Source organism: Brassica rapa, chromosome A06 (assembly GCF_000309985.2).
Source record: "Brassica rapa cultivar Chiifu-401-42 chromosome A06, CAAS_Brap_v3.01, whole genome shotgun sequence".
Lineage (NCBI taxonomy): Eukaryota > Viridiplantae > Streptophyta > Magnoliopsida > Brassicales > Brassicaceae > Brassica > Brassica rapa.
In genome coordinates, this window is record NC_024800.2 from 21,860,766 (window position 1) to 21,884,018 (window position 23,253).

General features: G+C 34.9%; 3 protein-coding genes across 3 annotated transcripts; all 3 read right to left on the reverse strand.

Moving 5' to 3' along the window:
• Window positions 1-1,853: 1,853 nt before the first annotated feature.
• On the reverse strand, window positions 1,854-7,510 carry LOC103874310 (probable 6-phosphogluconolactonase 4). The gene is made up of 3 exons (XM_009152721.3): window positions 3,240-7,510; window positions 3,030-3,162; window positions 1,854-2,522 (listed from the first exon to the last, which is right to left on the reverse strand). The coding sequence occupies exons 1-3, from the start codon at window positions 3,407-3,409 to the stop codon at window positions 2,043-2,045; spliced, it is 783 nt and encodes a 260-aa protein (XP_009150969.1). The 5' UTR covers window positions 3,410-7,510; the 3' UTR covers window positions 1,854-2,042.
• A 1,444-nt stretch (window positions 7,511-8,954) lies between these two features.
• On the reverse strand, window positions 8,955-14,236 carry LOC103874311 (probable 6-phosphogluconolactonase 5). The gene is made up of 3 exons (XM_009152722.3): window positions 9,961-14,236; window positions 9,717-9,852; window positions 8,955-9,574 (listed from the first exon to the last, which is right to left on the reverse strand). The coding sequence occupies exons 1-3, from the start codon at window positions 10,119-10,121 to the stop codon at window positions 9,095-9,097; spliced, it is 777 nt and encodes a 258-aa protein (XP_009150970.1). The 5' UTR covers window positions 10,122-14,236; the 3' UTR covers window positions 8,955-9,094.
• Window positions 14,237-15,907: 1,671 nt separating this feature from the next.
• Window positions 15,908-17,270, reverse strand: LOC103874312 (probable 6-phosphogluconolactonase 5). The gene is made up of 3 exons (XM_009152723.3): window positions 17,025-17,270; window positions 16,795-16,930; window positions 15,908-16,680 (listed from the first exon to the last, which is right to left on the reverse strand). Exons 1-3 carry the CDS (start codon window positions 17,183-17,185, stop codon window positions 16,201-16,203), a joined length of 777 nt encoding a protein of 258 aa, XP_009150971.1. The 5' UTR covers window positions 17,186-17,270; the 3' UTR covers window positions 15,908-16,200.
• Window positions 17,271-23,253: the final 5,983 nt, after the last annotated feature.

The following is a 23,253-nucleotide window of genomic DNA, read 5'->3' on the forward strand; positions in this document are numbered from 1 at the left end:
TTTCATATGGAATGTACAAGTCATTTTATCATACAATCAAGCTGTTCTAAAGGCTATAATGATGCACCGTACCAAAGGTAGCCTGACATCTCTCTATTCTCTTAGATGGTTGGTTGAGTGATTTATAATGGTCAGAACTTCACAATCTGATTAACGTTATTCTATGTTATCTTGACACCCTCTGATTTTTAACGGTTTATCTATAACATATTGTTCTGATATCTAGAAAATTTGCTTGATGGGCAACCCATAATCAATCTACTCTCTTGCGGAGTCATGACCCCTCTCTCTTATTCAATCAACACCATACGCTCTGATACGTAGATACGCTTCAAAGACATTAGAATTATTCTGCATGAATGGGGCATCCACTTGAGCATGTTATAAATTACAAGTTATGTCAAACTATTTTGAATTAAACCAACTATTCTGAATCAAACCAGTAGTTGCTACTCTTTTGAATTCAACCAACGACAGTGTAGTTTTTCGAAACCCATATGTAGCTCTCGCTCTTCCATTATTACATAAAAACTAATTAATGAGAAGTTCCATTGCTATTATTTAAAATTATTAACATTAAAATACCTAGAAACCAATGAGAAAAAGATGGATGTTGTTATCTTACGTGTGTTTTTTTTTTGGAAAAGTTCCATTGATTTTAGGTTACAAAACTCGTAATATATGGACTGGTTTATTAAAGGATAAAATAGATCACCACCTATACCAACAACTACGATAATAAACTAGGTTAAGACCCACGCCTTGCGCGGGATGAACATTATATATATAAATTATTTTATATATTATATGTTTATAGCATATTATGAAATAATCAATATATATTGAATAATTAAAAAGTCATTATCTACTACTTATATAATTAAATTGGTGCGAACATATAAATAAATTTTATAAATCAAAAAAATATTTTTTCTATTTGATATGATATATAATTAAATTTAAATGATAGTAACATATATATGGTTTATTTTAATATTAATATTTATTATATGATGCTTTTTGTTCATATTTTTTTTATCATTTGTATCAGTTATAGCAAAAAGTCTAAATTAGTGATAACAAAATTTTCACTATGGGATTAATGGTTTAAGTAATTTATAATATTTAAAAAAAATTAAGTTGTCAATATTTTTTCAAATTTTTTATCAAAAAAATGTTCAAAGTAAATTTCAAAATTAAGATATTTATGTATTTTTATATGGCATATAGTTTAATTTAAAATGATACATATATTTATATATCTTTTATTTTTGATACTTATTAAGTGAGACTTTCAACTTATATTATTTTTTAATTATTTGTATCATGTCATAACAAAAGTTTTAAATCATAGATCACAAAATTTGAATGTGAAACTTTTAACAGTTTTAGTAATTTATACTCGTTTTTAAAAATTCAAAATATAATATTTAAATAATTTTTTTTAATTTTTATTATATGGTTACTATGTTTGTTTAATTTATTTTAATAGCTTAAAATTAAACAAATATAATTATAATACACACTTATTTTTATCAAATCTTTATTATTCAAAATCATTAATTGTCATATATACTTTAGTCACATTAGGAAATTTTGTAATCTTATTTAAGAAAATAATGAAGCACATTAATAATGTATGTATTGTGGTTTAATAAAAAACTTATTATATTTTTAGATGGACCAACATTTTTCTCTAAAGATTCTAAGAATCATTCTAGTGATGACACGTGGCTACAAAAAAAAATGTTTCAATGCTTCTCAAATAATATATAGAGGATGTCTAGTAGCAATAATAATAACAGTAAAGGATAAGATGTAGTATTACTGTAAACCAAATGAGAGATCAGTGATCACTTTAAACCGGGATCAAACCAAATTTATTATTGTTACTTTATTATAACACAGACAAGACAAATACAAACAAAGCAGTTTTGCAAGATTCAGCCGAACCAACTCCATCTTATTTATTACATCCGACCATAGCTTTTTATTTGAAAACGTAAAAGGAAAGAGATACAAGATAAAAAGTGAACTGAATCTCAAAGGCATTTTGGGAGCTCGGACGCAGCCGCTTTGTCGAGATACCAAATGGCTTGTGTATCAGCTGAGAGCCTAGCTGAAGGCAAGTTGAAATCATCATTAAAGACCTTTGCAACCGCATCGGCTTGAGCCTCACCACAAACGGCCATGAGGTTGTAGGAAGCACAGTTGATGACTGGTAAAGTGAAGGTGATTCTCTTTGGTGGTAGTTTTGGGGAGTTGGTGATATAAGTCACCAAACTAGCCTTCTCCTTGATCTGATAATGTCCTGGGAACAAGGACGCCATGTGGCCGTCTGGACCCATCCCTAGGAGCTGGAGATCGAACTGAGGAAATCCTGAGGATTTGTATGTGCGGATGATGTTTTGGTTCACCAATCTTTTGATGCACTCCTCGTAAAGTATTGCAGCGCCCTTGGCATCACCAAGGGCTGCACAGTTTTGGTCTATTGCGTAAATGTTCGAAGTTGGAATAGGAACCTACATTAGTTGTATTTAAGTATATATCAGAGCCGTCTAACAAATAACGTGATGTTATAAATCTATGGAAAACAAACAATTGTATATCACAATATTTGGACTATTCTACTAACTTTTTTGTTTGTTTTAAATCTGCGTTGAATCTTTAAATCAGTGTAGCCCTCAAGTAGTTTACTCACCATATTTTATAAGACAAGTGTGACATAACTAACCAAGTAAGAGTGAAATAGTTCGTGGCTAAAATAAAACCTAGCTAGGGAGATCGAGATCATGTTTTTTCCCCGAATCTTTTACCACTAGGCCACTATGGTTGTCGACTTGTCGTCCATTGACTTTTTGATTTACAAGCTATAAGCAAATGAATCCCACATGGTTATCAAGTTCCTGAAATTATATTTTCTTTGATGAATTTTGAATATGTGTATGAATTGGGAACTAAAAATGGAGATTTATAACTTGTTATATAAGCTGAGAAATAAGATATTGAAATGCCGATCATAATGTTACCTCGGAGAGAAAACTGTCCAAGGTCTGTTTGTAATTACTGTCCTTATCGTCCAATGGAACAACCCTCTCGTCGACCCAGAAGACGTGCCACTTTGACCATTCAGTGTCAGCGTATTCGGGAACCAACAACTTTCTGCAAAACTTAGTTACATTAGATATTTCTGAAATATTAAACTACAAATGAATAATCAAAGATTTTATAGTACATACTTGAGCCAAAGGACGAGGTCACCACCAGATAGAACGATGGTGAAATAGCCTCTTTTCTTGCAGAACTTTTTGGAGAGATTGAACGTGTACTCGGCCATAGCCTTAGCTACGTCATCCTCAGTGTCAAACACCTTCTTCTCCCTCTTCGTGTTCGCTGAATAAGATGCCATATGATTCTTGGTGAAGAAAAGAAGAAGTGAAGATTTAATAACTAAAGAAGGAGAAGATATGATGATGAGAAAATGCTGCGAGTCTTGATTCTTATATAGGCAACGCAGTCAAGGTTTCTTCATACTCGCTAATTAAAATAATCATTATTTCACTTCTTATTCACAATTAACAATATATATACATACAGAATTACTATTACTCGACCATATTTAATATTTCAACAACCTTTAAGTTACGAAACACATCAAAAAATCGTTTATTTTGTGTTCAAAGAAAAAAATCGTTTATTTATCAAAATTTTGGGTTTGACTTGAGGGTGTGTTGTCGACCAATAAAGTAATGTTATTTCAAATAGATTGATGAAAAAAATCATCAAAATCAGAAGTTATGTTTTTTTTGTTTAGCCAGTTTGGTTCGTATTTGGAGTTGGTTAAGTTCATGTGTTGATCCGCAAGATGAGCTGCCTAGAATCGTCGTTGGAACGTGCTCTTGATTTTATTTAATTACTTTAAGAAAGTAATCAAATAGTTTAAGAGTACGATGGCTTTTTTCCTTTTTGTTAAATGACTACGACGATATGGTCTTCTCTATTAATTAGTTATGAATTAGTTAGTACCCACGAGGAAATCAAATAAAACAAAATACTAATACCAAATGTACAACTAGAATATTGTTTTGTCTCCACTCCACGCTTACCTGCACATGACTAGACCTTATCGACACAAACCAGAGACTTGTTTAATCATTAGTATGCACATAATAGATCCGCAGGTATTCTTGACCAAAAATAAAGATACGCAGGTATTTTTCTTCTAATTAAACCGGCCGTTAAGGTTTGAAATTTTGGTCCATATATATATACCTCTGAAAGCTTTTATATCAACAATCAGAAAAAAATTTGAATACTCTGTTCTTTTAAAAATTAAAGCAGTTGTACGTCATATATCCTAGGCTTGGTACATCTATAGCAAATCATTTCACATAGACACGTGAGATTTTATATGTATTTAGAATGAGTGAAAATGGAGAATAATTACTTGTTCCGTTCTCTAGTTCGCCATGACACACCATCCATTTCTCTAGTATACAGAAGATTTTGTTAAAATGGTTGTCCAAGTTTTTGAGCCACACAATTTATCTTCTCTACATCGAGATAATTAATGACCATAAGAAATAAAGTAAATCTCTCTTCATTCATGAATGTGAAGGTTTTCGAATATTATAGTAACCCAAAGTGTTGTCCAAAAAAAAAAGAAAAACCCAAAGTCACAGCCTGGGGGCACACACACACAACAAACTGGCGACACGCAAAAATGCATCAGCCTGTTAATTATTGAGCACACATGCAACCAAACCGCACCAACTCGGTCTCACAAAGCAACTAAGAGAGGTTATTTTAGATATAAATTGTGATATATATTTATTTGATAAAATTTTAGTTATAAAACTTATATGACGTAAATTTATTGACTCTAACATTTTATTTGTATAAAACTATTTGATGACAACTTAAACCAAGCATATTCTCGCATATATAGATATATGTTTTTATATATATATAGTTATATGTTCTTAAGAATAAAAACCATTTAATAATATGTTCTTGTATATTAATTTAATTAATTTCATATTAAGTAATTTTTGTAGTATATAAACCTGCAAAAAAAAATTATACTTATTTTCAACTTTTTATAAATTGATTGAGTGGTTTTAAATCAAATAATTTTTTTTTAAAGATAAATAAAAGTTATTAAAAAGGTAGGACCTAATGTCTTACATTGCTTAGACACAAGATTAGTTATTGTGTTGTTTGGAAACACATTTAGTAGTAGAATGTTATTTTCTATAATTAGAAGATGGAATATAACTATATAATAGAATAATGTATTTAATTTAAAAACTTACAAAAAGTTAGGTCCATGATAATGATTATGTTTTAATAATAGAGATGATTGAAATTTATCAATTGCAAATTGCTTTATGGATGTATATCAAAGTTTTGTGCTGTTTTCAAAATTGACAATCCAGTTATTCTCTCCTCTACCTTGATTTGTCTTAAGGAGATCCTCAAAATTAGCGGAAATAAAGGGTGTGAGTCCTATAAGCAGCATGCTCATAATACATTCAAATAACATTCTACTACTAAATGTTATCCTGCTATCGTGAAATTGGTCTACGGTAAGTAAATTTTACCTTTTAACCCTTATTTTTTTTATCAATCTCATTTTTATGTTGGGTTCCATGTACTTTTCAGTGATAACAACTACAACGAAGATCACATGTCACTTATGAACGTTTTAGTTAATATGGCTAGTGGAAAAGGATATCCAACTCTTTTTCCACAATATGTTTACTTTTCACTTACAAAATTCAATTTTCCACAATATGTTTTCATAGAGCATTGTCTTGTTCACATCATTCTCAAAATTTTCAAAAACAATGATGACTCTTAGGTCAAGAGTCACACTTGTCATTTAATCGAAGTGATAACATTAGTAAATGAAGTTGGAGTTATGGTAAATTTTTATCTCTCTATATATGTATGTATAAAATTCTTTTAATTTGTTTTCATATGTTGCAAATTTCATTTTGTAGGAAGTGATGGAATCAAGGATTATGGAACACATCATTGGTGAAATTCCAATTGGTCGTGTAAGAAGAACCGATGCTGATGATCATAAATATGTGGAAAGGACTGCTATTTCGATTCAACTCATAATCTCTATGGTGTTGCTGGACACATAAGTTATAATAACACTTATCTTTCAATATGAAATTTACTATTTATTAGAACTAAAAGTATTCTTTTCATGCTGATTGTCCAATAGTAAACTAAAAGATGCTCAACAGATGCCCAAAAATGCTACAATAATTGATTTGTTTTGTTTCTCAATCGTAAACTAAAAGATGCCTAAAAACTAAAATAATGAGATGCCTATTTATAGCAATTACAAAAGATATATATTTATAATATTAAAGTCGGATTAACGTTAAATCGATTATGTAATATTTTCCATAATTGTAATGTCATAATAAATTAGCGTAAAAAAAAAGAGTTGGATTAACGTTGGTGGTTGATTTATGGGATAATCACTATTCATTTGACTTTTCAACATTATCTTCTCCTACTAACAATTTTTAAATTACTATTCTCTCTGTTTTTAAAAGATCCATATTCTATAAAAAACTTTTGTTTCAAAAAAAATACATATTTTATATTTTTAATATAAGTTTTGTCAACTAATAACGAGAAATTGTGAAGTTTAAGAACATTAATTGCAATTCATAAAATCTTATTAGTTTAAAAATGTAAGAAATATAAAATTATAAAAATATGCATTTATAGCTAAATTTTAATATGATTTATTAAAGTGTGAAAATTATAAAACATGGATTTTTTAGATACGGATGGAGTATAATATGTTCTAAATAAAATTAGGTTTATGATAATAGGATTTAATCTTGTAATTTGATGATCAACGTCATGGTGAGCCTCATTCAGACCCGACTCTGGTAGCAAGCTACATTGACAAACACATACAGAACCGAATTGATTAAGTGTGTGGGAAAGCTCACAAAAGTATGACAAGGCAAAGCAGCTATGGTTCGGGTTGAGATGTTTCTTTCTAGAAAAGTAGTTAGGTTTCAAACAAAGTCACATTTATTGTAAAAAGAGGTTTTTCTTTATCTGAATCTAATCTAACATTTCATTTTAAAAATCTTGTAATTTGATACACGGGAGGAAAGCGATTTGAGTCATCTGAATGATCTGGCCAGGACAGATGGTTGATTGCTCGTCTGAAAGTTCATCTCCTAAGTCCTAATAGTACATACGGAAGGATAATCTCTGAGTTTGACATGTGTATCCTTGGAAGAATGAGACAACCATTTCTTAAAGATTTAGTGGGGCTTTAAGATGAATGAATCAAGGATTTAAAAAATATTTAAAATATTTATTTAAAATAAAAAAATATTTTAAAAATATTATAATTTAATATTTTTATTGTTTTATGAAATATATAACATATGTAAATGTTTTTAAAATCGATTTGAAATAATTTTTTATTATTTTTTCATTGCAAATAGTTTGATTTTCTTTTTAAAAACGTGCAATTATTTTTAATTTTTTTCTAAAAAAGTTTCAAATATCATCATAAGAGGTGGTATTTCAATTCATTGTTTTTTACTATAAATAGGATCCGAATCCACCAAATCACATTTGATAAATTTTATTGACAAAATTCAAATTTTCTAATAAGTTAGAGTTTGAAAAAACTTATACGTAAGCTTGAATTTCATATGGAATTTATAAAGGTTAGATACAATAAAAGGGGGTTTGAAAAAAAAATGAAATCGTCTTAAATCATTGATCCAATAAAATTAAGGTTTGTGATTGTTTCATTTTACATGGAATATTAACAATTGATAGCCACTTTATAATAGGTTAAACAGATAAAAGAGTTAATCTATAAACTGGGTGAATAAAGATTACATCTCTATAACATGTTGCACAAGAAAAGGTTCCAACATAATGAATAATTAAACAAAGAGTTAAAAATAACAGAAGGTTCAAGGGAGATTTAGTTTTAAAACAAACATCCGCGAGCATCAAACGGCCAGCTTATTGCATTGAAGTTCAGACGTTACTGAGGAGACCTTTAGCTCAACTCAGCAACCTCTGCCTTGATTTCTCTTTTGAGTTCTTCTTTGTACTCTTCAAAAGTGCCTTGGAAAAAGGTCACTGTTCCATCTTTTACAACCCAAATCTCACTCTTCTCCTCGTCCTGGCAGACACGTGATATGAGCCTCGAGTCGTGACTCACCAACACAACTCCACCTTTGAACCCATCCAGTGCATCCGCCAAAGCATCTATAGTCTGCATGTCCAGGTGATTCTTTGGCTCGTCTAGAAGCAATATGTGTGGCTTCATCATTGAGATGGAGGTTAGCACAACCCTAGCCTTTTGTCCTCCAGCAAATTTTCAATTGGAGTGAAATGGTTGTTACCTTGTAGCCCAAACTTGCCCAGCTTGGCACGCACCGCCTTTTGGTCGCCCTCTTGGTCGGGATGAAGACGAAGAAGGTAGTGAACCGGTGTCTCCTCCATTTTTAACTGGTTTACAAAGTGCTGAGAGTACCTGCCGATCCTCAGCGTTTGGCTTCTCCTCACTTCACCCTCTGTTGGAACTAAATCTCCCGCAACAAGATTCAAAAGAGTGGACTTGCCCCGCTCCGTTTGGCCCAACTATCACCACTCGTGTCCCCATGTCTATGCCTAGGTCAGCATCCGAGAGCTTAAAATCTAGTCTCTCGGGGTAGCTGAAGCTAACCTCAATTGGTGATTCCATTAACCGAACATAACATGTTTAAGTCGGGATAATTAGTGATAAAAATCTAAATACCACCATTACTGAAATACCGGTTTCGAAAGACATTATTATAACACAGGGCAGGGTTATAATCACTCAAACACAAGTTACATAATTAGACATAAACAATAAATTAATTGGTGTTCCAGATCATTTGGTACGTACTATACGTAAATACGCAAAATGCATTATTAGCCGGTTATTCGACACACATGCAAGCAAGCAAACTCCAACAACACGCTCCACAAAGCATGACTTGGAGAGATTATTTTATTATTCATATAAAGGACACCATTTATTAATGTGTTTAGCTCTCTAAAGCAATGAAGCAGCTGCTTTGTCAAGGTACCACATTTGTTCGACTTGGGCAGTAAGATGAGCAGCAGGTAAGGCGAGATTGTTGTGCTTAAAGATATCAGCGATGGAGCGTGCACATTGCTCTGTGTTGTCGTCGCAAACGGCCACAAGATTGTACAAAGACGAGTTGATGACCGGTAAAGTCAATGTGATTCTCCTTGGTGGCGGTTTTGGGGAGTCGGTAATGTGAGTGACCCATTTGTCCGTCACATTGATCTGAGGACGTTCCGGGAAGAGAGACGCCATGTGGCCATCAGGACCCATCCCTTGGAGCTGGAGATCGAACTGAGGAAATTGGCCATTTGGACATAGTGGGAGTATCTTTTCCTTCACCAGGTTCCTCAAGCACTCCTCGTAGAGCGTCGCACAACGCTCCGCGTCACCATCAGCGGCACATTGTTTGTCGATTGCGTAGATGTTCTCCTTCGGAATCCCAACCTAAATACACGTGGTTAAATTTTAACCAAACAAAAATATTTGAGGTTTTTTTGCACGGCTATCAATGGATATGAATAATGAAACCACTTGTTACGTGATAAATGATAACTAATCGAAAATATAATAATAACGATGATAAAACCTTGGAGATAAAACCATCCATGGCGAGTTTGTAGTTGCTGTTTTGATCTTCATGTGAACAGACCCTCTCGTCCACCCAAAAGACGTGCCACTTTGACCATTCGACTGATTCTTTGTATGGTGATTCCAACAACTTGCTGCAACAATTTATTAGTTAAAGCATCATATATCACTAGATTTGTCTTTAAGAAAAAAAAAAGAAAAGAATAAGAGAGTGAAATGGGGAAGATATTAAATATGTATACCCGAGCCAATCGATGAGGCCACAGCCGGAGAGAACAACGGTGAAAATTCCTTTCTCCTTGCAGAACTTGGCCGAGAGATGAGCAGTGTACTTAGCCAATGCTACCGACAATTCATTCTTGGTCGCAAACACCTCCCTCTTCCTCTGCGTAGTTTCTGCCATCGTTGCCTATATTAAGAATGTGTTTGTAAGTTGTTAAAAGAAGAAATGTGTTTGTAAGTTGTTAAAACAAAAAATGTGTTTGTATATATTGTTAAGGATTGGGGGTTTCTTGCTATTTATAGAGATCGAGTGCTTCTAGGAGCTCGATGTGACGTTTTAGTTAGCAACGTGATTCTTATGGCCGGATCAATCGATTGGCTTCTCCAAGAGTGAAATGGGGAAGATATTAAACTGGTCAAATATTGTCCTTCTCACTTTTTAGTAATTACTTCTAAGCTTCTCCAATAGAATGTGCCCTCAAAACAGTTTCAGAAATCAAATATTAATTATGCTTTTGTTTCAAGATGTCCTCAGCTTGAAATCAACATAATTCACGCAAGATATTATTCACCATTACAATTGGTGGTGATTTTTCCAATAAAAGAAAAAATAGATAGCAAAAGTAGTCCATTGTCCATTAGACCAGTTCGTTCTCCTTTTACTAAAGTTCAGTGTTTTGAAAACCGGACCGGACGAACCATAATTCGCTCTTTTAACCAGTTTTAAGTTGTACTAAAAACTGGATCTGAGTTAAACCAGAAAATTTGGTAAAACCGGTGATCCGGTTTAATATTAAAACTCGGTTTTCTCAATTTAAGTTAAAAATATTTAAAAATTGCAATTTTTAAGAATATTTCACTAAAAAGATATTTTTATTTTTAAATAAATTAGTTTTCATTATATTTTTATACTATATTTTAAGTTTTCATTTTATTTATGTATCAATTTTAGTTAGATTCTAGTAATGATATAAAATTTTATAAAAATAATTTTATAACTATACATATATATTACAATGCCGAGTAAATGTCTCATCCGGTTTTTAAAACATTGCTAAAGTTTGTAAAAACAAATTTCCCGTTTTGTTTCTTTTTTATATGGTTAAAGAATCATTAACAAAGAAGCACCTGGTGAAAGAAATGTTATCTCAAATAAATATAAATTGCTTAAAAATGTATCAAAAATGTGAAGTTCTTGAGGAATATAATTTCTGGCTATATTTTCTGAAGATACGTACTAAGACTTTTGGAGGTTGACATGGGTGTTACATGATAGTAATTGATGTTTGTGTCACACCAGTAGTAAGACAGTCGACCAGCTTGCAAAGATGATCGACAAAACTGTTCGGAATCGTACTTCTACCAAATACTCCACCAACCCAAGGTTACATGGATTGATGAATAGATGGTTTGCGGCTCATGTTTAATACTCTAGCCGTTCCATTAAAATTCAGTGTTTAAACTCCTTATAGCTGTATATATATATTCTTTTGTGATCAATAAATTTAAAATTTTATAAAAAAAAAATTTGATGTTTGTGTCTGCCTCGTCTGTTACATTCTTGGTTTCTATGTCTCTGTGTTTAGGATAGTGAGTTGTATGGGGTCGAACATGACTCAATCTGATATGGTAAATTAGACCAACCGTGAAAGGGTAATTCACGAATTGACTGATTCATATGAAACCAAGCCACTTTAATTTTATTTACCTAACGAAACTCCGCATTAATTGTTTTAAAAAAAAATTAACCAACAAAAATCCTTTTTACATCTAAAGTTTTTTTTTTGTGAAAAAGGGCTTTTTACAACTAAAGTTGCTTGTGTTTGAGATTTTTGAATATCTAAAAGAGAACTATGTTGACATGGCCTTCCGAGTTCCGATGGACTGAGTCCTCGCTTGTTGTCATGCTTGAGATACGGTTTTTGACTTGGTTATTGATGAGTTTAACGAGACTTGCTGCTGATTTGTGCAATTCTCCAAATTTTCTCCCATTTCATTCCTTCCAAATGGTATATAAGGAGGCTTTAAAACATATCAGAGAAGAAACAACTCTACCTTGCTTCTCTGATGATTGGTACGGAGCAGCACTATATCTTCCCATTGATGAGTGTACTCGGTAGACAGTAGCTTATAGGTGAGGCTTTTCCAACCTTCTGCAGAGTATCGGCATTGGTAGAATAAATGGTTTTGCATGTTTTCTGGGTGATTCATACATAAGTGGCACTGCACAGAGATGAAGCAACACCACTCCACTGTGATATGCGGTCTCCAGTGGGAAGCATGTTTGGAATAGCAACCCATACAGTAAAAGAGTACTTTGGAATGTTGTGTTGGAACCAAACTCCGTATTAATTGTTAATGTTGGTTACACTCAGTTTTCATGTGAGGGTCCTGACGGGAGATAATATGACTATGATATTCAAAAAGAAATGATAATCTGAAAAGACTTGATACATATTTAATAACTTTGATCATGAGAGTCTGGTGAAAAGGGGGAAATATGTATAAACTATTCAGTTTTTCTTGATACCTGTATTTTTTACAAAATTAATAATTATTCTACACATAACCTGCACTGTAATAATAAATTTATTCTATTGAAATGTTATAACTGCTTAGGTTATAGAAAAAAAGAACGTGGTTAAAGTTAGTATATAATTAGAAGTAGTTATGAAATAATCAGTTTTTTTTTTAAAGTAACTCCAAAATGGCAAAATAAGTAAGGCCATGTTTATTACATTCCCTTAGACAAGTATTTTACTATAATTAAGAATTAGGAAAAAAGAAAAAAAAAACAGCTTTTAGCTAAGAGATGGTAAGAAATGTCCCTTAAATAAGACACATAAGAGCATCCGCAATGGTGATCCCCAATTAGGAGATCTTAGAAATAAAAAATAATAATTTTTTTTTAAATTGAAATTGAAATTTTATTAATTGCATGATTAAAAATAAATATACCAGAAAATAGAAGTTTAAAAATGTATAAGTTTAAAAATTCAATTTCAATTTAAAAAAAAAAAATTTTAAGCTAAAAATTTTCTATTAGTTTTTTTTATCTTATGTATAAGTTTATCTTCTTAAAACTATAGGTTTCATTTAATATAAGTGTGATAGAGTTTAAAAATGTCTATGATACAAGTTTAAAAATGTTTACAAGTCAAATGTTTACAAGTCATAGCCACCACGTAGACAAGGATTTGATCCTTAAATTCCTTATGTAAGGATCAATCCTTGTATTATGTTACTCAAATAATAGTTTTTTAATCTGATAAACATTGGATGTGGAGCTAAGGATCCTTAACGGACTCCCATTGCAGATGGTCTAAGGACATGATTATCGGCGTATTTAAGTCAAAGTCCTTAGCAAATTATGTTTAAAAATAAATAAATAATAATGAAAAAGACGGAGAACGTTAGTTAGTTAAGGGATTTTTTCACCGCGTCCTTATTGCTACGCGTCGTGACGTGATATGCTTTCAGGACGGTGAGGGTTAACCCCGGTTCGCGATGGAAATCCCTTTCATCTTCTTCACTTCTTCTCTCTCGACTATCGACGGCGAAAACCACAGATTGTTGTGGTTCTCCGACGATTCAAGGCAAAATCGAAGCCTTTCTCGTTGATTTTGTCCAGTAGACACCGATCTCCGCCGCGCCCCTTGTTCCTTTCTTCTCTCTCGACTCTTCACCGCGATTCGAATCGAAGCCTTTTCGTTGATTTGGCCCAGTAGATTCCGTCCTCCGCCGCGTCCCTTCTTCCCTGCTTCTCTCTTCCCTCTTGACGGCGATTCAAAACGCCTCTGGTTCTCCGCCGATTGGGAGTCTACGAAATCTAAAGACCAAAATAACTCCCACCAATAATCCATGTTTTCTTTAAAAGTCCTTAAGATTGTCCTTAACTACAAATAACATTAAAAAAAACACTAAGGACCTTCAATCTAAAGACATGGTTGCCCTAACGAACACCTCTTAGTGCTTTTACACTATTTTACTTAATTTTATTAATTAAATATTTATTAAGAACCTAGTAAGGTCTTTCCCAATAATCATACCCTTACCTTTCTTCCCACTTTTAATTATTAATTTACGTAACTGCTTCTAATTATTAATTTACGTCATTGCAGAAACCCAATAACCAACTTGCATGCATAAACTTTTTTTTTTTTTTTTGGTAAAAATGTTAAAATTCATTACCAGATTTTCAGTTTTTTACAGACAAACAGGGGAAACAAGAAGCAGAGTACAAAATTAATTCTAACAGAGACTCATACCAACACATAAACAAGACCTAAACTACAAGCAAAGCAACATCACAGGAAGAAAGCATCAAAGATAAAGCCATAACTTGCCGCAGAATCGAACCCGCAGTTAACACGAGATATTGGACCCGGTAGAATTGGGCGTACCCGGTGACCAAATCTTAAAGATCGGGAAGTCAAAAACAGCTCGCTAGGCCCACCTAATCCACGGCCTTCAAGGACAGACCGCTACACCTGCAACCAAGGACACCGGCCGAGAGAAGATCGAGCTTTATTTGGAGAAGGAGCACCCAAAGCCACCACACTGCCATCGAACCTGCACCGGAGAGACAAAGACAACAACCTCCACCCTAAGGCGGATGTTCTCGAGACAGCCCTAGATCAGCCCCAGAACCATGTTGACTCCGCACGTGTTGCCACCGAAGAGCCTAGCTGCGGTTGACAAGACCAGCAACCATTCTCGCCGCACACGCCCCCGCGACGGAGAACCCGTCGAAGACCAAACCAGCTTGGACACGAAGGCAACTCCGAGAAGCTCCTGAGAGAAAGTTGACCGGCCCAACAAGAACACCGCTAGAGACCAGACCAACAAGGGGAAGAAGCACCGCAGCTCCACCGTCAGAAGGGCTCCAAAACGCCTTCAGCCAAGCCAACTCACTCACCCATCCGAGAAGACCGAGTAGAGAGGCAAGAGATACAAGAAAAATCCTGCATCGAAAGCTCAGATCTGACACCAGATCGAAGCCCCCGCGACTCCACTCGCTCAAAGGAACCAACACATCCACTCTTCTACCATGCTTCACCGGGATTCCAAGTCCGACGCGCCAGATCTATTCCGCACGGAGACGCGAAAACCCAGAACCACCGAGAAAGGAAACAAAGCAGAGGAGGGAGAGGAGCGGCGAAGGGAGAAAAGAGAAAAGAGGGGTGGGCGACCGGTGACTATAGAGAAGGAGGAGCGCCGCCGGCCACCACGGCAAAGAACGAAATAGGGTTTTGTTTTTTGAGAGGATTTAGAGAGAGAGGGGAGTTAGAGAGTTTATCTTGGATGTTCTTCTTGCATATAGAAAATTATTGTTTTTCCTGCATACATAAACTTCACGATGAAGAGGTAAAAAACATATATAATTTTTTAAGCTATTTACAAAAAATTATACAGAAAAAAATAAAACAAACAATATATCAAGATCTAGTTATATATAAATAAAATTGTGTTCTCTACTCTCTTGCTCTTGCTCTGTTTCTCTCTACTTCTGTATGCAGAGAAGCATTTATTATATATACCAAGGTGGTAACTACATTAATTATAAATCCTAACTACTAAAAATTTAGAGTTCGTACAAGATAAAATGAATTAATGATTACATCAACAACACATATCAGTCGGTTATGATTGGCCTCTATCTCCATACCTCTTTTCTATGAAAAGAGATGATTATCCGAACTCGATGTCTAGCTTCTTTTTCAGCTTCCTCATCCATGAGGACTGGTTTTCAACGTCACTGTATGTGACTTTTTCTATGCTATCCGACTCTGTTGTGAATGCTACTTTGACACATTCAGCATCTGTCTCGAATCTGCCGTCATCTTCGGTAGAAGTATTTGTTTATTTTACATTATTGTAGTTTATGGTTTCAATTAAAGAGGATGAATAATTCCCTTTTATCATTATAATCAAACATGTTGAGGTTTAATGAAATTAATTGTGTTCCAAAAAAAAAATCTAAAATATTACCATCTTTCAAGAAGTAGCGGTTTCGAAAACCTTACTATTGTAACACAGGGTCATAGCCTGTGACTCAAACACAAGATACCTAACTAGACATTAACAACAAATCGGCGTTTCAATACATTGGTATGTAAAATACATACGCAAAAAATGTATTATTAGCCGGTTATTTAACACGCATGCAATCCAAAAACTCCAACAACACGCTCCACAAATCATGACTTAGGGAGATTATTATTCATATAAAGGACACCATTATTAAGGTGTTTGACTCTCTAAAGCAATGAGGCAGCTGCCTTGTCAAGGTACCACATAGTTTCGACATGGGCAGTAAGATGAGCAGCAGGTAAGGCGAGATTGTTGTGCTTAAAGATATCAGCGATGGAGCGTGGACACTGCTCTGTGTGGTCGTCGCAAACAGCCATAAGATTGTACGAAGCCGAGTTAATGACCGGTAAAGTGAATGTGATTCTCCTAGGTGGCAGTTTTGGAGAGTCAGTAATGTAAGTGACCCATTTGTCCTTGACATTGATCTGTGGATGTCCTGGGAAGAGAGACGCCATGTGGCCATCGGGACCCATTCCTAGAAGCTGGAGATCGAACTGAGGATACTTGCCATTTGGACATAGTGGGATTATGTCTTGCTTCACCAGGTTCCTCAAACACTCCTCGTAGAGCGCCGCGCAGTGCTCCGCGTTACCATCAGCGGCATAGTGTTTGTCGATTGCATAGATGTGCTCATTCGGAATCCCAACCTAAATACACCCAAAAAAATAAAATTGTTTTATATGCATTACGGAATAACACATATAAATATATATACCACTTGTTATATGATAAGTGATAACTAATCGAAAAAATAGTAAAACCTTGGAGAGAAAACCATCCATGGCGAGTTTATAGTTGCTGTCTGGATCTTCATATGCACAAACCCTCTCATCGACCCAAAAGACGTGCCACTTTGACCATTCGATTGAATCTTTGTAAGGAGGTTCCAATAGCTTGCTGCAACATTTGATTAATCAAAACATCATATATTATTAGATTTTCCTATTAAAAAAAAAGAAGAAGGAGAGTGAAATAGGGAAGATTTGTAGACCAGAGCCAGTCGATGAGGCCACCGCCGGAGAGAACAACAGTGAAAAGGCCTTTCTCCTTACAGAACTTGGCCGAGAGATGGGCAGTGTACTTAGCCATTGCTACCGACAATTCATCCTTGGTCTGAAACACATGCCACTTCCTGTGCCTAGCTTCTGTCATTGTTACCTATAAGAAAAGTTTCTTTGTATATGTTGTTAATTAAGGATTGGGGTTTCTTGCTTTTTATAAAGATCTAGTGGTTATTGGAGCTGCTTGTGACTTTTGAGTTAGGTGGAAAACGTGACTTTTTGTGGTGGATTATCACTGGACGTATTGTCGTTCTCACTTTTGTTTTTTGTTTTTATTTTCTACTAATTACTTTTATACGCTTCTGCTAGAGAATATGCTCTACAAACAGTTTGTGAAATCAAATGATGGATTATGCTTTTTGTTTCAAATCCTTAAAGCTGGAAATCAACATTGCATTCCAGGTAATTTCACACGAGATACTATTCACCATTACAATTTGTCACAATTTTGTTTTTTAAATAATACGAAGCAGAATCTTTAATCTCTTTTACAGCTTACATGTTGCATTTTGTATCATATGTCTATAAGAAAATAAAAGAATGAGTTTTGTCCTCCTCAAAATTCTCTATCGTTCAAGTTCCCGACCGTTATGGAAGGAGAAGTAGTTGATAAGTCATGGACCTGGTCAGAAGGGATTAATTCGAGGCCAATCTACGATAAAATGATTTTAAAGTGGCATTGGACTTCTACCGGTGACAAACAGGAAAGAGCTCATAGTACTTGACTACTGTCATTTTTCATGTGTTGGTTGGTTTAGTTTCTTCTTCCTCTTTAATCTCGTGTCCTACTATTTCATAAATGCCATTTTTGTTTTGTCTTTTTTTTCTCTCTCTCACATGTTTAACGAATGTAACTTACTCTGCCAACAAAGTAGTTACAACATAAATTTACTTTGGAAAACGGAACTCTACTTTCTGAATATGTGAACTAGATTCAAAGTTCTAACCACCAACTTCAATTTTCTCTACTATACTTTCTTCATGTAAAACGTGTTCTCTACCGAACTCAGAATTGTTGTTTACTTCGTTACACTCAGTTTTAACATCTTACATGAATTGTGTTGCAGGGCATATGAAGTATTTTTTTTATTTCATATCTACTTTTATTCTATTTTGAAAAAAAAAAAATTTGTGTTGGGTTGGAGATGTCCTTAGGACCTTGAGCCAGTCCTGGCTGCATAATGTAATATGGGGATGAAAAGTACACGTGAGATATTTTTTTTTGACGACCTACACGTGAGATATATGTGTTGCACTGCATCATGTAATATGGTTCAATCAACTGTGAAGCAACGTTTTTGTAATAATCGTAGTTGCCTAGTTGGTTGCTAAATACGTTTTGTTTGGTCAAAGAATTTCACTTAACCGCTTCGCTATTGATTCCTAGCATTTCGGGATGCACCAAACAACTTTGAGAAGTATAATCGATTATGCAAACCGAACCAAAAAATAACACCCCTCCAAGTTCCTCCTATAACATATACTAGCTTATGGAAATGTGGTGGAGGACGAGGAAGGATTAGTAGCCATTACTACTAGTTATTTCAGACAAATTTTCGAATCTGCAAATCCGGAGGATATAGCAGAGGCGCTGAAAAATGTCTCCACAACGATAACAGGGACAATAAATGAGGATCTTACAGCTCCAGTTACTGAATGAGAAGTTAAATTAGCGCTCTTTGCCATGCACCCAGAGAAAGCACCAGGGCCAGATGGGATGACAGCTATGTTCTATCAGCAGTTTTGGGACATTGTCAAAGAGGATTTAACCCGTATGGTTAATCAATTTCTTTTTGACGGAACAATGGCCCAGGGGCTAAATGATACCAATATCTGCCTAATTCCTAAAACGGAGAAGCCCAATGAGATGTCTAAGTTCAGACCGATCAGCCTGTGCAATGTCAGCTATAAGATTATATCTAAGGTCTTATGCCAAAGATTAAAGAAGGTTCTTCCCCAAAGAATATCTGAAACCCAGTCAGCCTTTGTTGCGGGTAGACAGATAACTGACAATATAATGATAGCTCAGGAGATGTTCCATGCGCTTAGGACTAAGCCAGCTGGGAGAGTCAAGAGAATGGCCATCAAAACAGATATGAGTAAAGCATATGATAGAATGGAATGGTCTTTCATCGAGGCGGTTATGCGGAAGATGGGTTTCTCAGAGATTTGGATTAGCTGGATTATGCGATGCATTACCTCGGTTAAGTATAAAGTCCTGATGAATGGGGAACCTAGGGGAAATATTGTTCCAGGGAGAGGTTTACGTCAAGGAGATCCTTTGTCTCCTTTCATATTTATTCTATGCACGGAAGCGCTCGTTGGCCTTCTTAATCAAGCAGAGAGTCAAGGGAAGATAACGGGGATGCGCGTTGCACGCGCTAGCCCCTCGGTATCACACCTTCTCTTTGCTGATGATAGCCTTTTCTTCTGTAAGGCGAAGCCCCGTGAATGTGAAGAAGTTATGAAAGTAGTCAGGAAGTATGGAAAAGCATCAGGTCAATGCATTAATTTTGAGAAGTCCTCATTACTCTTTGGTAAGAGGGTCGCAGTGAATGATAGACAACAAATCAAAGACACTCTCGGGATTCAGAATGAAGGGGGAATGGGAAAGTATCTGGGAATACCAGAAGATATTAGCGGATCCAAGTGCAAGCTTTTCGCTTTCCTAAAAGAAAAACTTTCACATCGAGTGAACGGTTGGACAGGCAGGTGGCTATCGAAAGGAGGAAAGGAAGTTCTGATCAAATCTATCCTCTTAGCTCTTCCCACATACGTAATGTCAAGTTTCTTACTCCCTTTGGAGATTTGTGAGAACCTTGCAAGTGCCATTGCACAGTTTTGGTGGAGTTCAAACCCGCCAAAAAGAGGGATTCACTGGGCTAAATGCGAAAAGATGTGTGCTCCTAGAGAGGAGGGTGGAGTGGGTTTCCGCATGATCCATGAATTTAATCTAGCACTGCTAGCGAAACAACTCTGGCGCCTTGTTCCGTACCCCGATTCATTAGTAGCAAGAGTCCTCAAAGGGAAATATTACCGCCTCAGTTCGCCTTTGCGAATCGCGGCGGTGGATAACCCATCCTACGTGTGGACGAGTATATCAGCAGCGAAGAAGCTTTTGCTTTTGGGTATTAGGAGTAAAGTGCACTCAGGATACGAAATCAATGTCTGGCAGGATCCGTGGATTCCTTCGACGCCAGCTAGGCCGGCCCGCCCTAGGGTACCAGTCGTAAATCCAAAGATGCTTGTAAGTAGTCTTATAAGTTCGGAATCAAAGGAATGGGATGCTAGGATACTGGCACAGTATGTTGAGCAAGAGGATATACAGCTGATTATGAGTTTGGCCATAAGCCCAACACATCGCAGAGATTCTTTCTGCTGGAGCTACACTAAAAACGGCCAATACACGGTTAAGTCTGGATATTGGGTTGCTACAAATATATTGGATGCGGAGGAGGAAGCTGAAGTCAAACAACCTAGCATCGCTGAACTTCAAGCCTTTGCTTGGAAAGTGAACGCACCTCAGAAAATTCGTCATCTTATATGGCAATTAATTTCGGGACAGGTAGCAGTAACAAGGAACTTAATACGTCGTAATCTGCGGTGTGATGATTACTGCCCAAGATGTGGAGAGCCGAGAAAAATGTAACCCATGCGATCTTTGAATGTCCCCCAGCGTTACAAGTATGGGAGCTATCATCTACGCCGTCAAACCACCAAACTTTCCCCATATCGAGTATGTATGCCAATATGGACTACCTTTTCTGGAGGAAAAATACAATTAGAAGGCCAGAAGATGATAGAGACCCTTATCCCTGGATAATCTGGTACATCTGGAAGGCGAGGAATGATAAGCTATTCAGGGGGATTGACAGGGACTCTCTGGAACTGGTCAGGTATGCAGAGAGTGAATGTCAGGCTTGGTATAATGCTAAGGAGTCTATACCTAATCCCCCTCAGGCACCAAACACTGAAGTGATACAAGCCTTAAGCTTGAATAATATGTGCATGGTGGATGGCTCTTGGACATCCACAGATCTATTCAGTGGAATTGGTTGGGTATGGAAAGATAATACGGGAAAGATCCAACTTATGGGAACACGGAATTTGAGGAGGCGGGAGACAGCACTACACTCGGAATTGGAAGCATTAAAATGGGCATTCGAAAGCATGCTTCAACATTCAAACTGCCAACACTTTGGTACAGATTGCAAGGACCTGATAGCTATGATAAACGAACCTCAAGCCTGGCCAAAGTTTTCAACGGAGCTGGAAGCCATTCAAATCATCCTCATGTGTTATTCGGACTTCAAGATCACCTACGTGCCAAGAACACAGAATGAAATTGCTGATTCTTTATCTAGGAATGCTCGATCTTTTCATAGATCTCTTTGTTTTATTGGTTGTTCTATTCCGGTCTGGCTACCCAGACCACCTCATGTTTGAGTAATAGAATAGCCGTTTGTTGACAAAAAAAAAACATATACTAGCTTAATTTTGATTTAGGTGATGATTGTTTCAGTTTTTAGTTTTAGTTTTTGGTTTTAAGATTTTGGTTTTTAGTTTGGTTTTCAACTTTTGGTTTTTGGTTTAAATTAGTAAATTATATTAACATTTTAAGCTGCCACGTAAGTTATATTGACATCTTAATTTTTAAGCTGTCACGTAATTTATATTGACATCTTAATTAAATGATACATACGCATGATCTTTTTTTTTAATTAGTACAAACTTAAAGTTACAATTTTTTAAATGTTCCTCAATTAATATATAGGGGATTCCCTAGCCATTTAATTTAGATTAACAAAATTCTCAATTGATTTTCAAGTCATCACGTAAACAAATTAACATTCCAATTACATGATGATATATATGGACCAACATATTTTTCTAAAGATTCTAAGAATGGTTGTGGTGATGAAATGTAGATACAAAAATATGTTATAATATTTCTCTTTTAATACATAGAGGATATACAAAATGAATGACATGTGTCTTTGTACAAGGTGTTCAAAAAAAAAGTATCTTTATACAAAAATTTATTATAAACGACCATGCATTTTATGTAACTAAAAGTTTCATATGTTTCATAAACTTCTGAAAGTTGTAATTCATGTGTCTCTATTCTTTTCATTTACTACAAATCGTGTAAAATATGTTTTCTTATATACAAATAAAAATCTCTCATGGATATGGTCATATCTGATATGACCATACTCGACCATTCATCTCATTTACTAACAGGGTGATGACTTTTAAATAAATTTCCTCCAGTCATTTTTCATGTGTCAAGAACTTTTTTTTCTAAATGTCATGAACTATTTGTTAAATCGTATTAGCCTTATTTGAATTTCTGCTCTATTTTTATTATAGGATTGCATCTTTATATATTAAAACACATATGGCATTTGGAGAAGATGAAGATGGGTGTGTTCAAAATATCACCTAAAATATTAGTCGTTTGTTAAAAAAAAATCATAATATTATAGTGATTGTAACAATATTTGGAAAACATTTTGAAAAAAAAACTATCAAGGAAAATCTATTCCAATATTAAGCAATATTATTCAAAAAAAGATTAAGGATTATACCCGCAACAATATTGGTTGCACATTTAAAACATCATAATATTGTAATCCTATAATTTAGTGATTGTAATCATTATTGGAAACAAAGTAATGGAATATACGGGATATCTATTCTAATATAAATAAGTATCATTCATCATATATCATTGTTTTGTCTCTGATCTTATAATTCACAATCACGTAATTGTAAGGAAACAATTGATTTGTTGAATCATATGACCTTCTTCTTTGATTCGCCCTTAAATATATCGAGCATCTATAAGCTTGATCTTCACTGAGTTTCAACATCGTATGAGTCGATTAATCTACCCCTTATTATTGTGTTTCATTTTCATAACCTGATGTCTCAAGCAACATGCACCAATCTTAAGAACTGATTCACCGATTGAATTTGATGAGTTAGAGGAGCACAGTTTTGGCTTTAACAGAAAAAAATCTAGAGTTGACCTGATTTACCTTTGCTCAAAAGTAACTTTATGGATTAACTAATTAAACTCAAAAGCTAACTATATGAAACCCAATATATATTTTCTAGATAGACCTTTTTATTTTAACAAAATTATGTTCACGA